The sequence below is a fragment of the Procambarus clarkii genome, chromosome 22 (assembly GCF_040958095.1).
Source record: "Procambarus clarkii isolate CNS0578487 chromosome 22, FALCON_Pclarkii_2.0, whole genome shotgun sequence".
Classification (NCBI taxonomy): domain Eukaryota; kingdom Metazoa; phylum Arthropoda; class Malacostraca; order Decapoda; family Cambaridae; genus Procambarus; species Procambarus clarkii.
The window spans coordinates 13,569,401-13,585,626 of NC_091171.1; the positions used below are offsets into that span (position 1 = coordinate 13,569,401).

At 48.5% G+C, this 16,226-nt stretch overlaps 1 protein-coding gene across 1 annotated transcript in view; it reads right to left on the reverse strand.

Annotated features, from left to right (window-relative positions):
- LOC123757528 (uncharacterized) overlaps nt 1-16,226 on the reverse strand; it is a 236,833-nt gene that overhangs the window by 48,783 nt on the left and 171,824 nt on the right. Inside the window, exons 8-9 of the mRNA XM_069329467.1 lie at nt 11,819-11,905; nt 11,512-11,601 (exon numbers count right to left, since the gene is read on the reverse strand). Coding sequence (XP_069185568.1) covers nt 11,512-11,601; nt 11,819-11,905 — 177 coding nt within the window. The remainder of the gene's footprint in view (nt 1-11,511; nt 11,602-11,818; nt 11,906-16,226) is intronic.

Below are 16,226 nucleotides of genomic sequence, written 5' to 3' on the forward strand. Positions count from 1 at the left end.
GAACCAGATGGGACTTCCTCCAGTTCACCAAGAACCCGAACCCAGCGAGCTGAGAAAAAACCAGATCCCTGGCCAGCAGACAAGCGGACTGGCTGGGAGCCCAAACCACCCAGTCGTCGAGGTAGGCCATCACCCGAACACCTAACAGACGCAGACGGGTCGCCACGACCCGCGTGAGGTGTGTGAAAATGCGAGGTGCCAGGTTCAAACCAAACGGGAGACACCGAAAGTGGTAAGCACGAAGCCTCGCAACAAAACCAAGCCAGTCCCTGAACCCCGGATGAATCGGGACGTGCCAATAAGCGTCCTGGAGGTCCAGGGACACCATCCAAGCGCCTGGCTCCAACAGAAGCCGAACCTGAGACAGCATAATCATCCGAAAAGAGGGGCAATGAACCCAGGGGTTCAGACGGGACAAGTCCAGAATGAACCACAGGTCCGCACAGTCCCATTTCGGGACTGGAAACAGACGGGAAACCCATCTGAATGACGGAGTCGTTTCGACCACACCCAAGGGAACCCACTCCAGGACGACCCGACAGAGCGCAGGGAAAGAAGCCTGCCCCCCCAGCTCCAAACCCCCCCGCAGAAGGAGGGGGCTACCCAACGCCACCGGAGGCCGTGCGAAGCGACCCGAAACGCCCACAAATCTTGGGACCTTGCATGAGTGAAAAGCGCAAGCCTCCCTCCCATCGCCTCGTCAACGGGGCAAACCGCGAAAGGGCAGGCGCCCCTTACGAGACCCAGAACCTCGCACAATTGAACACCGTGCCGACATGATGGAGGCGGGTCCAAAGGAGGAACTGAACCCAAACCAGACACCAGTGGTCTACCACGACGAGAGGAACCCCGAGCCTTGGCACGACCCTTCTGGGAAGGTCCACCACGGAACCCCCGGAGAACCAGCAAGTCTGACATAGGACGGCAAAAAGTTGAAGCAGCCTGAACATACTGCGCAACGGCGGAAGCCTCAAACAAGAGAGGTTAAAAGGGAGAAGACGTCCTAAGAGCCAAGGCCCAAGCCGATTCCATAGAGGAGGCAAGCACTGTCTGCCGACACGCGAGCCGGGAAGCATAAAACTGAGCAACCACATCCCGCAAGATCAGCGCGAAAAGCTTCAGCAAGGCAGCCGACGAGCGAGCCGCCGAAGTTAAGGCGCCAGACCCAGGAACAGCCCCAAGCGCCCCCACATCCGCCATGAGCCAGTCCGAAGATAGCTCCAGGATGGAAAACAAGCGCAAGGCCACAACCAAAAGGCCCCGAGCGCACAAGTCCTCTGCCACCTGCGCCACCGTAAGGATGGGGACCTGCACATGGAGCTGAACGACACCAACATCCCGGGGAAGGGCAGGAGGAAACAAGCACTCATTGAGGTGCTCAAGGTCGCCCCCCCCCCCCCCAAGCATGTGGGAACGGCAGAAGGAGTGCCAAGCCTCCAAAGCAAAGACAGGACAGTCCGCTAGCCAGGAAGACTCCGAAACCTAGTAACGGAGCCAGAAAGGGAACGAAATCCCAAATCGTTCAAGGGATCCATTGCCGAGGCATAATCCAGGTCACGCAGGTAGTTTGCTGCAAGGGCCACCCGCACCGAAGCAGGTTGGATGTGATAAGCCGAAACCTCCGGAAAGACGGAATTGAAGCACCCGGGAGAACACGGAACCGAACCAGGGAAGGGGCAGACACCAAGTCCAACTCGTATGCAGAGGGGGAAAAGAAAACCCCACTCCTTGTAACAGTAAGCCCCCCTCAGAGGGCAGAAAAACCCAGGCGGGGTCCAGCGGAGCCCAAGGCCTCCAAGCCAGCCCCTCCCCAGCCCCAGGGTCCTCCTCCGCAGGACCCGGGGCCGAGTCCTTCCCCGAAGCACCGACCCCACCAAACAAGGCCAGTGCAGCCGTAGAAGCCAGATAGAATGAGGCCCATTGGTCAGACCCCAAGGCTTCGGCCGGGGGAGGAGACTCGAATGCCTCCGTCGCCACACCGGAAGGAGCATCCCCCGAGGCTGCCCAAGTCTCAAGACCAACTAAACCCCAGCTCCGGGCCCAAAATCCTCAGATGTTTCGGGGCCGGAAGCAGGGGAGGGGGGACCAGAGCGAACAACAGAAGGGAAAGGACTAGCAGATGCGGACTGAACCAGGGTCGAGGCGACCTCCACCCCCAAGTGCAGGTCCCTATAAGCAAAACGGGGCAGCCACGGGGCATCCGATGTGAGCAACTAACCTAGCGCATTGCAACAAACGAAACCTAGAATGCAACGCCTGTGCAGCCTGTACCCGAAGATGATCATCCACAGATTGGATAAATTGAGTCACCAGCAAGCAGCAGTACTCACAGGACTCAGGGTCGAAAGTGTCACCGACCCAACAGGCTGCGTGACGGAGGCAAAAACAGTGAGGGTCGCCCTGAGACAAGGGAACCGAACAACCCTCAAACTCGCACGAAGCAAGGGGGGGCACCTTGGGGTCACATCCATCGGACCCACGCATCCCCTAGGGGATTCCCAGGATCCTGAGCCTTTACTTGAAGAGGACTCGTGCCCAGGTAAACCTAGGCAGGGTACTGCTAACCGGCGCCCAAAAACTACCAACCAAACAGACTATAGCTGAACCCCAGTGATGTGTACACTCACGGGAACCAAGCAGGGGGCACCACCAAGTATCAGGGAGAGGCCAAACCCAGTGGCAAGTAGGGCAGAACCACCCCACCTAGGCAAGAACGAAGAGAAACAACAAAACCCCCGCAAGAGGACAACATACCCCAAGGAACAGAGCCGGCCGCTGTGATAGGTGACAACTAGCTGCGCAGTGCCCTGCACCCCTACCAGTGCAAAAACTGCTCTTACCCTAAGGTAAACGAGGGAGACGGAACACCCAAGTACCCAAAGGGCGGCCAAAAAACCGAGCAGTGAAACGGACACACAGAGGCAGACCCGAAGAACTTGTGGAAGGTAACCACCAAGCTCCAAGGGCAGTACTTACAAAGCACCTAGGGAACGGAACCCTAGGGTGCATGAAGCCCGAGTACTGAAGAATAACTCCCAGCTCTCGCACCCCTGAGGACAGCAACCACACGCAAGGCACAGCGCCGCAAAAGACCGGAGCCAGAGCACACAATTGAGCCAACAGCATCAGCCTCAAGAACTGGGGAGTGAGTCGCCGGCGTGGTGGGGAGGGGGGAGCTGCACAGGACAGCGGCGCGACGACGGGTGACGTCATACAAGTTGCTCGTTTTCGTTTGGGGAGTTCTATCCACTCATTCGGTCTTTGGTTGCAATTTTCACCAGAATAGGGGTTTGTTTTGGGACGCCTACCTTTCTGGGTGCCTAACCCGGTCGATGGCAGACATAGAATGCTTCCAATCACATGGGGGTTCTATAGGCCATTGCTCCCTTTGCCTCTCTAGAGTGGGGCCAGGTTCTGGCTTGTGGTCCTCGGTAGGCCCACAAGAACTCCATACACATGACTGATGCCAAAGTCTGACATTAGCATATCAGCCTAGTAAGCTCCAGGGAGCCGTAGGGGCTCCCCCCAGAAAATAGCATGATAAATATCTCTACAAAATTACCTCAGAAGGCTTACCTCAGCAAATAAAATCAGCATGAGAAAACTATTAATACTGTATAAAGTTTTTAACTGTGCAGCAGAAAATAAAATTATGTTTAACAATGATCAATTCTAGGTACTCGAGTACGGTAAAAATGAGGACCTTAAACAAAATGCAGGGTACAAAACACAATCAAGTCTGCCCATAGTAGGAAAGTACCATGTAAAGAATCTGGGAAAAAGGATGTCCGATGACCTAATATTTAGGGAACATAACCAAGCAAATATTGCATCAGCCAAAACAATGATAGGATAGATTATGCGAACGTTCAAATCCAGGAATCCCATCACTATGGTTGTATTATTCAAATCATGTGTGCTGTCCTGTCTTGAGCACCCACTTCCCTCTTAATAGTGGAAGAGATTGCAGAAATAGAGGGAATATGAAGAACATATTCAGCATACATACACGATAAGGCACGTAAATTATTGGGATCATCTCAAAGCTCTCCAAGTGTATTCCCTAGAAGGAAGATTAGAGAAATCAAATAATATACACATGGAAAATACTGTACTGGAGGGTCAGGTCCCAAATCTTCACAGAGAGAACATCTTCAAGAGAGAACTAGATAGTTTTCTTCAAGAAGTGCCGGACCAACCAGGCTGTGGTGGATATGGGGGCCTGCAGGCCGCTCCAAGCAACAGCCTGTTGGAACGAGCTCTCACAAGTCGAGCCTGGCCCCAAGCCGGGCTTTGGGAGTAGAACAACTCCCAGAACCCCATCCAGATACAATCCAGGTACCACCACTGGTTTTCACTGTATAATAGTACTACCTTCACCTCTAGCTCAAATGGTACTGTTGCCAGTGGCTCTCCCTCGTCCTGGAAAACTGTAGCTACATCTACCTCACACAAATGTACTTCCAGATCTGCACTATATGTACTGGCACTGTACATGCATGTCTTCTCTACTGCAATGACTAAATAGGGACCACAATGAGTGACATTATTTCGTTCTCCCAACGACTCCACTTCTAACAACACCACTGTCAACATCTCGCTCCTCTATGGAATTACTGATGCCGTGGTCAACAAAACCTCTGCCCGAAACGCTTTGCGTAATAGTGGCTTTAGGCATTGTATGTACTAGCTCTATCTATAAAGCCAACAAACTTTGTAAAATCTCTTTATGTATGTACCTTACCTAAATAAAAATTATTATTATTATTATTATTATTATTATTATTATTATTATTAAAAGGTTGTCCAAATGCATCTCATTTATATCAATGAAGTTACAAGTGAGTGTTAAATGCCTGTATCCTGTCTAGTATATTTTATGAATAATAGTTTTCTGTGGGGAACCCCATCTACTCCCTAAAGCTATCCAAACTGAAATGTGCAATATTAGTTTGGGATCATCAGTCATGGGAGTTCTTGCGCCTACCGGAGACCATGAGCCAGAACCTGGTCCCCTCTGAGAGGTGGAGGAAACAATGGCCTATGAGCATTCAACATTTAGTGTATGTCATACTTGCCATCGACTGGGGAAGGCACCCAGAATGATAGGCAAAACAAAACAAAAACCCCAAGCTGGTGAAAATTTCAACCTACATCTGAAGCAAGCAAAATAACTCTTCCCAAAAGAAAAGAAAGTAAAACATCATTCCCATAGCCTAACCACACATTAGAGCCTTTCCACAACCCGAAAGGAGGGTAGGGGAGCCCGCTCAGGTGAGCCGTTGGCTCACCCCCTCAGTTCTTGACTGATGTGCATGGTGGTCGTACGTTGCCTCTGGCCTCTTTCCTGTAATGGATTTTGCCCTGTGGGGCTGTACCAGCAGTGTGTGTGGTGTGGTAGCCAGGTGTTTCTGGTATTTGGAGTAGCATGCCACTACGGTATCTTTTCCTTGGTGCTCTGAGTACTTCCCCTGCATTTCAGGGTTCCCTGGGTCTTTCGGGCCTCCATTCCTGTTTGAGGACTTAGTATGTTTGTGTGTTGCTTGGGGGGAGGGGTTGTTTTTGTTTTCTAGCATTTTTGCTTGTTGTTGACAATGGAGGGCTGCCTAACTTTTTACTAAGCCAGCATAGGTTGTGTTGGTGGTTCTCCTGTTGCCTTCGAGGTTTCACGGCGACTACTGGTTGTCAGTTTGCCTGCTCACAGACAGGGTTTACCGGCCTAGCTAGCCCCAGTGCCTGGCTTCCCATAGTGCTTATGTATCCTGTGGGGCCCTGGAAAACCCCCATTGGGCTCGGGGGTACCATGGATGCGTCTTCAGGGCCCTGTCTTGCCTTTTTTGATGTTAAAGGTTGTTCGTTGTCCCTGCCTCCATGTGATTGATCACCCGTCCTGCCTCCGTCGTGGTTCGGTGACACCTATGACCTTGAGTCTTGCGGGATTTGTTCCCAGTTTTGTCATTCAGTTTCCCATTCCTTGTCTGAGGATGTTAGGGCTCGGGCAGTGGCTGCGTTGCATGCTTGAATTTCTTTGTTGTAACAAGTCAAGTTGGTTGCCCGGGGAGCGTTGGTTGCTTCAAACCTTGGTTCCATCTGCACCCCTGCTTCCTTCCCAGGTGGGTGTGGTTCATCCTGCTCCTCCCCCAACCTGCTTCCGGCTCCTAAAAGTCTGAGGGTTTTCAGAGTTGGGGTGGGGTTTAGCTTGGGATGAGGCTCGGGTGGCTTCGGGGACTGCCCCTTCTCAGTTGGGTGCGGAGATGGTTTGAGCCCGATTTCCCTCCGAAGCTTCTGGGTCGGCCCAGCAGCCCCCTTCTTTGAAGCTTTTACCCTGGATTTTGCTATTTCTTCAGGGGGTGGTGCTCAGGGATAAGGGCTCTGCCCTGGGCCTTTGACAGGGGGTTCCCGGGGCTCGTGTGGAGTCCGTTGGGAGCGCTTATGCTCTTATTGCCCCTGCCTGGGCCTTTGTGCCTTCTGGGCCTGAGGGTGTTGTGGCGGGGGTGGGTGTTTTCGTCTCCCCCTTCCCTTCTGCATCGGTTTTACCATGTTTGCCGGCGGGTATTACACACCCTCGCGTTGGGCACATCCGCCTCTGGCTTGGATGTTTTGCGGCGGTTTTGTTGTTAATGTTTTGGCGGCCATTTTACCCTACTGGGTGCACTGCCACTTCTGGCAACCAGGGCCAAAAGCATGTGTCTTGTAATCATGTGTCGTGTAAACATTTGTCCTAGTTTCATTTGCAGGCTGAGTGTTTGCGCTCTCTTTTTTAGGCCTTTTCATTTAGTGTATGCACTCCTGTTCTTATCGGTGATTTGGTGTGCCTTATCTCTGGTTTGGGTAATGTCTGCTTTGTTAGGGGTAGGGAGGTATAAGGATTGCTGTGTGTTTCACGCATCTCTGCTGAGGTGTCATTGGTTTTTGGGTAAGTTTGTACTTATCTCGCTGTACTCTTTTTCTTGTGCTTGCGGGGGTTCCCTGCATTCCCTTTCCTTCCTTCTCTGCCTTTGGGCAAATTCTTTTCTTGTCTTCTGTGGCTCCTTTGTATACTCGGATGCCACCGGTGTCCCTTCTGGTTGTTCTACTCGTCTTGAGTCATTCATCTTTTCCTGGCATTTTTCTCTGCAAGGCATGTATGACTTTTATTTTTATATCTTTCCTCAGGAGGTTTTAGGGCATGCGATTAATTTTATTCCCTTTGGTATGTCTTGTATGACTTTACCTCAATTCGTTATTTCGGATGCCACTACTGCTGTGTGTTCTTTATATGGGTCTGACCAAGGATACGCTACAGCTGCAGAACGACTTTCTATGTCTTGTATCTTTATATTCATGGTGTCCCACCGTGTGTTGCCCCTGGGGACTTATGGGTAGGGGTTGTTTTTTTTCTTTTCTTATGGGCACCGGTTTTTGTGCCTGGTGATCTTGCCCTGTATGCTCGTCTGCCCCCCCCCCCCCCCCCCCCCCAAGCCTACGGTCCTCAGAATCCTGTCCGTATTATGGCCATGGCAGCTGTGAGGCATTTATTCAGGAAACAAAAAGAAACAAAAAATACAAAGTAAATAAATAAATCATCTTAAGATAACCTCAAGATATGGTGCCCATATCTTAAGAAGCACATCAACAAACTGGAAAAAAGTGCAAAGAAAGTAAATAACTAAATTAAATATGGACAACTAATGAAATTTTTCATTCACATGGTGTGTCTTTTTCTGCCAGCAAATGTGGTAGGTTGGGCTTTCCCCAGGTTTGTTTCTGGGTGCCCTAGGGTTCCTCAGATTCATTTTTTGGAGGGTTTCTTCCTCTCAAACTCTCAAAATCCCCTTTTGGGATTTAGGAGGCTCTTGACTCATACCTCCTGTGGGACCCAGTTTGCACCTCTCTGTGGGATACGGTTTTTATTTGGTTTGATTCCTCTTACACTGACCGCCTCGATGTCTGGTTGTTGTCATTCCGGCTGGTGTGCTTATCTGCTAGCCAGAGTTCTGGATCTTTTCCAGCTTGCCGGGTTTGGGTTCCTAGTAACTTGGTGGGAGTCCCAGTTGATTCCGTCTCAGGTTCGAACTTGGCTGGGCCTCGTGTGGGATTCTCAGTCGGCATCCGTCTCTCTCCCTCCTGTGGCATTGCTTGGGTTGCGGTCCCGCCTTCAGCTGTTTTTGGAGGGGACCAGGGTCACTCAGCGGTTGCACGAGCAGTGTGGGAGCCTAAACTTTGCCATGCTGGTTTCCGCACTGGGCAGGGTTTGGCTTTAGAGGTGAGTTTGGTATTGTCGGGGCGGCCCTTTTGCCTCTCACAACCGCTGGATTCATACCCTGGAGTCCTTATGTCAGTTGCTGTGTCTCTGGCTTCCTCTCCTGGCTTTCAGGGTTCGGTGCCATGGTACCTTTTCCTCACTCAATGTGTTCACGGACACCTTGTCTCTTGGTTGGGGCTTTCTGACCAGCAATCACCAGGCTGGTCTGGGACGTTGGGCACAGTACTTCTGTCAAACGCACAGCACAGTGCGAGAGTTTGCGGCTGTGTGGCAGGCGCTGCAGTGGATTTATCTTCTTCGGGGCTCTGTGATCTGGCTCCATTCAGACTGCTCCCCTATGATTCATTCTCAACTGGGCCACCTCCCCAGATGGGGGGGGGGGGGGAAGTTCGGAGGCCCACGGCTCTTTGGGGCTGGTCGCTTCGGGTAGCTCTTCTGCCGAGTTCTCCGGGTTTGTTCTCCACGTCGTTCATTCAGGGAGTGTCCAATGTCTTGGCAGATGGCCTGTCATGATCTTTCCCCTGTCCATGGAGTCGACAGTAGGCGCCAGCTCTGTCCTTGGCTTCTTCTTTTTCTTCGCAATACGTGCAGTTTGCATGAAGGTATATCCTCCCAATGACTGCATGAGTGGTAATGTAGAAATATGCATATATGACTGCACAACAACACATCAACAGTCACAACGTGCCGAGTCAAGAAGATAATGACTCCGTCAAGGCGGGCGAGGATAAAGGCAAAATAAACAAGGAGAGGAACGTAGGATGGGAATAAAGAAAACAGAAGGCGAACGCAAAACGTTGCTGCTGTAAAGAATGTGAGGGATGAAGGCAAGATATAAAGGGCAGGGGCAAAGGATGTGAAGGAGGCAAGCGCGAATGAGTAGAAGGGTAGAGGAAGTCAAGACGGGGCAGGCGAGGTTAGGACAGGGCAAGGCATGTGGATGGCATCCGGAGCCTCACGACTGGGATGCTAACGCATCGGACTCCACAGAAATGCCAGCAGGACAATGGGAGGAAGCCCTAAGAAGGGCGCGAGGACAAGTGGTGGGAGAACGCGATGTAAGAGGCCCATCAGGCAAGGTGGCAGGGCGCTTGGAAATCGGGACGACGGAAGATTGCTTCCGCTTAGTACCGTAGGCAGAGATGTGGGACAAAGCAGCCTGGGGAGAGACACTGGGAAGGCTCGCCAAAGAGTTCAAAAGAGCATTGTCCAGCATCGATTCAAAGGCATTGGAGATAACAGAGGCAGCTGCAGGAGGATGGACGTCAACCGTGGAAGAAGCGAGGGAGGAGCGACGGATCGGCCTCAGGAACGTGAAGGACGGACTGCAGAAAGAATTTAGTGATGAGGCAGACCAGCACAGTCTCGAGTGCATCCACAAAGCGAGCGACAATAGCGTCAACAAGATCGGGACTCGGTTGAATGACAGGTGGGAGAGAAGCCTCAGGGGAGAGAGGAACGTCAGTGACAAACGGGTCAGGCAAAAGCGGCGGTGGAGGGGGAAATCGGTGGGTAACAAGGAATTGGGGCAGGATGAGGCAAAATACAATTGGAGGGCAGAGTGATGACGGGAAGAGCCTTAGTGAGCACTGCAACGTAGGAAGGACACTGCTTGAAAGTGATGGCATGATCACCACCACAGTTGGGGCTACAGAGCTTGTCGGGCAACAGAGCCACGAGTGAAATGAGAACCAGAGCATTTGCCACAATGGACATCATTGGTGCAGCCATGGAAGGTATGGCGAAAAACCTTACAACGAAAGCACTGAGTGGGACGGGGAATGTATACCTCCAATTTATGGAGGAAACCATTAATTCAAACCCAATCAGGGGGTAGAGAGTCAAGAAAAGTAAGGAGGGCAGTGCCGGTATCACACAGATCGCCATAAATTCTACGCATAAATTTCTTGACACCGAAGATCGGAATGTCAGCATCCTGCAGTTGCGCCATGATGTCGTCCGCACTAACATCATCAACATGCCGGACCACATATTGTACCAAACGGTCACTCAGAGGTGTATAACAATGGACCTTGTAACTACAGATATTGGTAACGTCCGAAAGCATCAAGTCCCCCAGAGGAAGCGTGGTCCACATCAATCAAGTTCCTGTGTTTATTCGGCTTGAAATCGTGCAACTTGATCTTAAAGAACTCTGGAACGGCTTGATAGAAACGACTGTGCCCTACTATTTCCAAAAATACTCCGATCAGCAGGTGTATCGGCATCAAAGGCGATGATGAACATACGTAGGCCAGGAGAACTCGTCCAACCGGAAAGGAGTGGAGGGCGTGGAGACAAGAGGTTGCAGGGGGGGGGGGGGGTCACAGGGCACCGCAGGATAGCCGATGAGGCTCCCCACAGAAAATCAGCGTTGAATGTAGTGAAACTTCCTTTTCTGTGCGAGCCCCTGAGGCTTCCTGACACCTTCTCTCCCTCCCTCCCTCCCTCCGGTCGACGATTTTGAACATTCTGAAACTGGGGGGTGACTCAACGGCTCGCCTAAGCAGGTTTGCCCACCCCCCTTCTCGGTGGGGAGCCGCTAACGAGTGGTTAGGCTAGGGGGATGATGATTTTACTGGGTTTTCTTTTGGGGAGAGTTGTTTTCCTTGGTTTGGATGTTAGGTGCAATTTTCACCAGCTTGGTGTTTTTGTTTTGCCCATCTTTCTAGGTGCCTTCCCCAGTCGATTGCAAGTATGACATACTCTAAATGTAGAGTGCTCATAGGCCATTGCTTCCTGTGCCTCTCTGAGGGGACCAGAGGCCAGATTCACGAAGCAGTTATGCAAGCACATACAAACCTGTACATCTTTTCTCAATCTTTGACAGCTTTGTTTACAATAATTAAACAGTTAATGAGCTCTGAAGCTCCAGGAGGCTGTTTATAACAATAACAACAATTTATTGGGAAGTTTTAAAGCTTGAGAACTGTTTAATAAATATAACCAAAGCCGTCAAAGATTGAGGAAAGATGTATACGTTCAAAAGTATTTGCGTAACTGCTTCGTGAATCTGGCCCCAGGTTCTGGCTCATGGTCTCCGATAGGTACAAGAACTTTCCCGTGACTGATGACCCCACACTAATATTGTACATGTCATTTTGGATAGCTTCAGGAAGCCTCTGGAGCTCGCCCAGAAAAGGCCGTTTCCTTACATTCACTGTTTTTTTTTTTGTTTTTTGTTTTTTTACAATATCTTCAGTTTGGTAATGGTGCAGAAAATGAAGAATTTGACATCAAGAAACAATAACAACAATTACATTTACATGATAAACAGGAGGAGAGTGGGAGATCCTGGACGATGTCTCACGTGGTTGGAGCTTAGCTACAAACTCCTCCACTGTATGGCAGTGTTTCTGTACAATGGCACCAATGAAAATAAGAAGGGTGTTAACATAAATTTGTAGGTTCCTTGTAAATTCTAGGAAGACAAGTTTAAATTTGAAGAAATAAAAAAAAATTCACATAAATTTCAGATTCAACAATGAATCCTCAAAGCATGAAGTGTAATTCAACTAAAAGAAAATTTGTAATGTAGAGTAAACATAAATATGAACTAACTAAATGGTTTACATCTGAGCAAGAAGTGTGTGACTTGCTCGACGGTTGTTTCCTTAGTTGACTTGTCTGTGCAAACTTCTCGCTGGGTGAAGAATTTTGCTGTTGAGTACAACAAAGATAGAAAGAAAAAATAAATGAAATAGCAATATAAATAATTAGCAAAATATGAAATAATAATATAAGAGGGATATTGCTGATGGTGCAAATAAGATAAATACTGTACATGCAAACAATGCGTATAAATATTACCAACACATCTAATACAATAGCACATTAATGTCATACAAAGGTAATCAATATTTACGGGTGAAAATTCAATGTTCTAATGGGTTAAAACATACAAGTAGTAAAACAGTCATGCAATACTAAAGCTACACAATATTTCAATACATTTTATTCTTCTAGTATAATTAGAGGCATTAAACTATTTATTAGTGTAATATTTTGTTTTTAAATGGTACCATCTTGTCATTAAGAGCTATTGATGAATGAATGTGGTCCTAATGAACATTAATCATTTTTGTTGGTATTTAATAATGATTATTTATAGTTATATACACGTCTATCCTCGTGTGTCTGTGGAGTTGTCGCATCTTTCACTGCTTTTTTTTTTTTTTAGTGGTAATTAATTTGTTATCTCTGCATTGGATCTTTATTTTGCTGATATTGTATGTTATTTTACCTATTCTCCTTATTCTACTTCCAAGCAAATTACTTGAAACATTTTAGCAGTTTTTGAATTATTGAATGAATTACTAAAATTAATTATTTATTCATTTTAGCTTATGAATGAAAGGAAGGTGGTAGTATTATAGCTAAAAGAGGATTGCATATACGAAGATTGATACAGAAATGGAAAGTAGAAATAACAATATTTTATTGCCCTTCAGTACAGTACAATATATAGGCATACAGTATTTGTTCATCAATATCTCAAATATATCATGCAATATAGCAGGGCTGTAAATCAGTAAATACAACCTTCTTCAAACCCTACAGTTTCAGATCATTTGCATTGTCTTTGCTTGTCTTGAACTTACTCAAAATTACTCTCCAGGTGTTCAACCCTTTTGGCTTTAACTTTTGCTTCTAGTGTTTTGACTACCATGCTTGTTAATGATACTAGTCTGTAATTTAAAGGGTCTTCTTGGGCTTCCATTTTTGTAGATTGGAACTATGTTTGCCTTTTTCTATATAGTGGAGCCTCGATTAATGAATTTAATGTTCCAGCACTGAGCTCGTCATGTGAAACGCTCGTCTTGCGAAAATAACAACACTGTCATCGGAGGCGTCCGAGAACCAGCGGGAACGCTAGGAAGCACCATGTAGTTTGCTCGTTAATCGAGCGAAAGCTTGTCAATCGAGACAAATGTTCTGTGAGTGGCTCGTTCGTTACTCGAAATTCTCGTAACTGGAGTCGCTCGTCACTCGAGGTTCCACTGTATCTGCTAAGTTTCTTGTGCACAAAGATGTTTAGAATATCAAGAGAAGTAGAATGCTCAGCTCAGTTTCAGATTCTCTCAGCACTCAAGGTGAAACTCCTTCTGGTCCAACTGCTTTATTTCTTCCTGGCAACTTAAGTAATTCTTCCACTTCGTCTCAAGACACCACTATGCACTTTTTGGTGTTCTCTGGAATTTGCATTGTCTGGTTCACTGAAAACCTCATTTTGTACAAACATACTTCAGAACTGTTCATATAGTGTTTCTTGCATTTCTTGTTCATTTTCTGTGAAATTACCCAAGTGTAGTTACAGGATAAGAGCTACGCTCGTGGTGTCTCATCTTCCCAGCACTCTTTGTCATAAAACGCTTTGAAACTACTGACAGTTTTGACCTCCACCACCTTCTCACCTAACTTGTTCCAACCGTCTACCACTCTGTTTACAAAAGTGAATTTTCTTATATTTCTCCAGCAGCTTTGTTTCGTTAGTTTAAATCTATGACCTCTCGTTCATGAAGTTCCGGGTCTCGGGAATTCTTCCCTATCAATTTTATCAATTCCTGTTACTATTTTGTACGTTGTGATCATATCGTCTCTTTTTATTCTATCTTCTAGTTTTTGCATATTTAATGCCTTTAACCTTTCCACGTACCTCTTGTCCTTCAGTTCTGGGAGCCACTTAGTGACATGTCTTTGCACCTTTTCCAGTTTATTGATGTGTTCTTAAGATATGGGCACCATACAACTGCTGCATATTCCAGCTTTGGTCTAACAAAAGTCGTGAACAATTTCTTAAGTATTTCGCTATCCATGTATTTAAAAGCAATTCTGAAGTTAGAAAGTATAGCATGGGCTCCTCGCACAATGTTCTTAACCACTGTGCTGCTCGCCTTCCAAATATGGAACCCCCCCCCTCCCCCTGTGTGCAGGAAATAAATTCTCAGGAAAAAATTATTTTTGTTTTTGAAAATGTTAAATATCCTTCTCTGTATCACAGGGGATGTAAAAATATCATAGATATGTGAAAAAAAAAAAAAATCGAAATTGTAATTACTTTGGCCGCAATGGGGTCCGGAAAATGGCATGTGACGTCACGATTTGGTGGGCGCCTGTGACGTAGACTCCCGAAGTCAGTTGCCAGCCAGCTTCAACATGCGCGAGTTGCCACAAATATTTTTTTTTTTAATTTTCTGTGGGGAGCCACTACGGCTCCCTGGAGCTTATTGAGCTAATGCACTTTATATTAGACCGGGACATTAGCTATGGAGTTCGATCAGACCTACCAGGGACCAGCTGGAACCTGGCCCCTTCAGAGAGGTTTCAGGGAGCAATGGCCCTGGAAAACCCCTCCTGTGGTTGGGGGTTTTCCTCATCTGCCATAGACTGGGGCTAGGCACCAAAAAAGGTAGGCATAACAATACAAACCCCACATGGTAAGAAACTAAAACAAAAAAACGAACAAAGAGGTAGAAACTCCCTACAATCCCAAGGAAATGAGCAAACAAGCAAACATTACACTTTACTGCCACGCTGCTCATCTGCGCAGCCCTCCCCTCCCTGAGAGAGGGAGAGGGAGGAAGGGCCTCGAACCTCACTGAGCTGGCTGCCTAGCACTCCAGTTCGTAAGCTAATGCCAACCGGGACAGACGCTTCTTTGACCTCAAATTCCTGGGCGGTGTTTGCCTGTGTGGCATTCTCTGCTGTCTTGTCGTGGTATGTGGTGGCCAGGAGTACCTCATCAGTGTCGGGGCTGCATGTGCTTAGGGGCTTCCTTCCCTAAGTAACCCTTTGAGTACTGCCCCTGTGTGTCAGGGTTATCTTCCCTGGGGCGTTTGGGAACTGCTCCTGTAGGGGTTCTTGCTGCTTGGCATATGCCTCGCCCTTGTGGCCAGCTGGGGCTTGGGGCCTTTGTTTGGCCTTAGATAGGGAGTGGTGTTGTGCTGGTTAGGGCACCAAGGTGTTGTGTGACCAGCCACCTACGTGGCGAATGATTCCTGTTGCCTCTGGGGATGGTGTACTTTTGCTGGATTTCTTGTTTTTGTTTTTTGTTTGCCTGGTGGGGGTCTGCCTTGTAGGACTATAGTTCCCCTGTTACTGTTTTGGTGGCCCTCTGCTCGGCCCCCGTACTTGTACACATCGCAGGAGTTTCAGTGTTGTCATCTACCCCTTGTTAGTTTGGGTGTTTAACCGGTTAGCAACACCTTGGCCGGGCTTCCCGTCGTTGTTACCCTACGGGCCCTGAAAAACCCTGTTGGGGCTCGGTGGACCCATGGATGCATCTCCCGAGTTCCAGCCTGCCTTGTTTGGGGTTTAAAGGTTGCTGTGTGCCCTTGTCTCCGGGTGCCAGCCACCTGTTTTACCTCCGTCATGCTGCCTGTTGGATCAGCGACACCTATGACCCGGAGTCTTGCGAGTCGTGTTATCTGCTTGTGCTCCAGTTTTACTCTGATGTTGCTCTTAGGGTACAGGCAGCATCCACGTTGCATATTAGGTTTAGGTTAATGCAACGCGCTAGGTTTGTTTCCCACCCGAATGCCCCAAGGCTGCCCCACTTTGGTTTTAGGGACCCGGACCTGGGAGCGCTAGTCGCTTCGACTTTGGCTCCTTCCGCGCTCCCTGGTCCTTCCCATGTTGTTCATCGTGCACCTTCGCTGTGCTGGTCTACCCGCCAGGTCGGGTTTGGCTTCGATGTCTGTTTTGGTTCCTTTGGGCCTTGTGTCGGTTGCTGCGTTGCCGGCTTCCTCTTCGGGGTTTTCAGGGTTCGGTGCCTTGGCGCCTTCCCGAGCCTCCGCTCGATGTGTTCATGGACGCGTCATCTCTTGGTTGGGGTTTGTGACCAGTGCTCACCAGGCCACCATTCAACTCCATTCAGACTGCTCTTCGGTGGTTCATTGCCTGAACTGCGGGGGTTCTCTTTGGTCCTTGCCTCTTTAGGGGTTGGTCCCTTCGAGTGGTTCGTTTGCTGGATTTTTGGGGT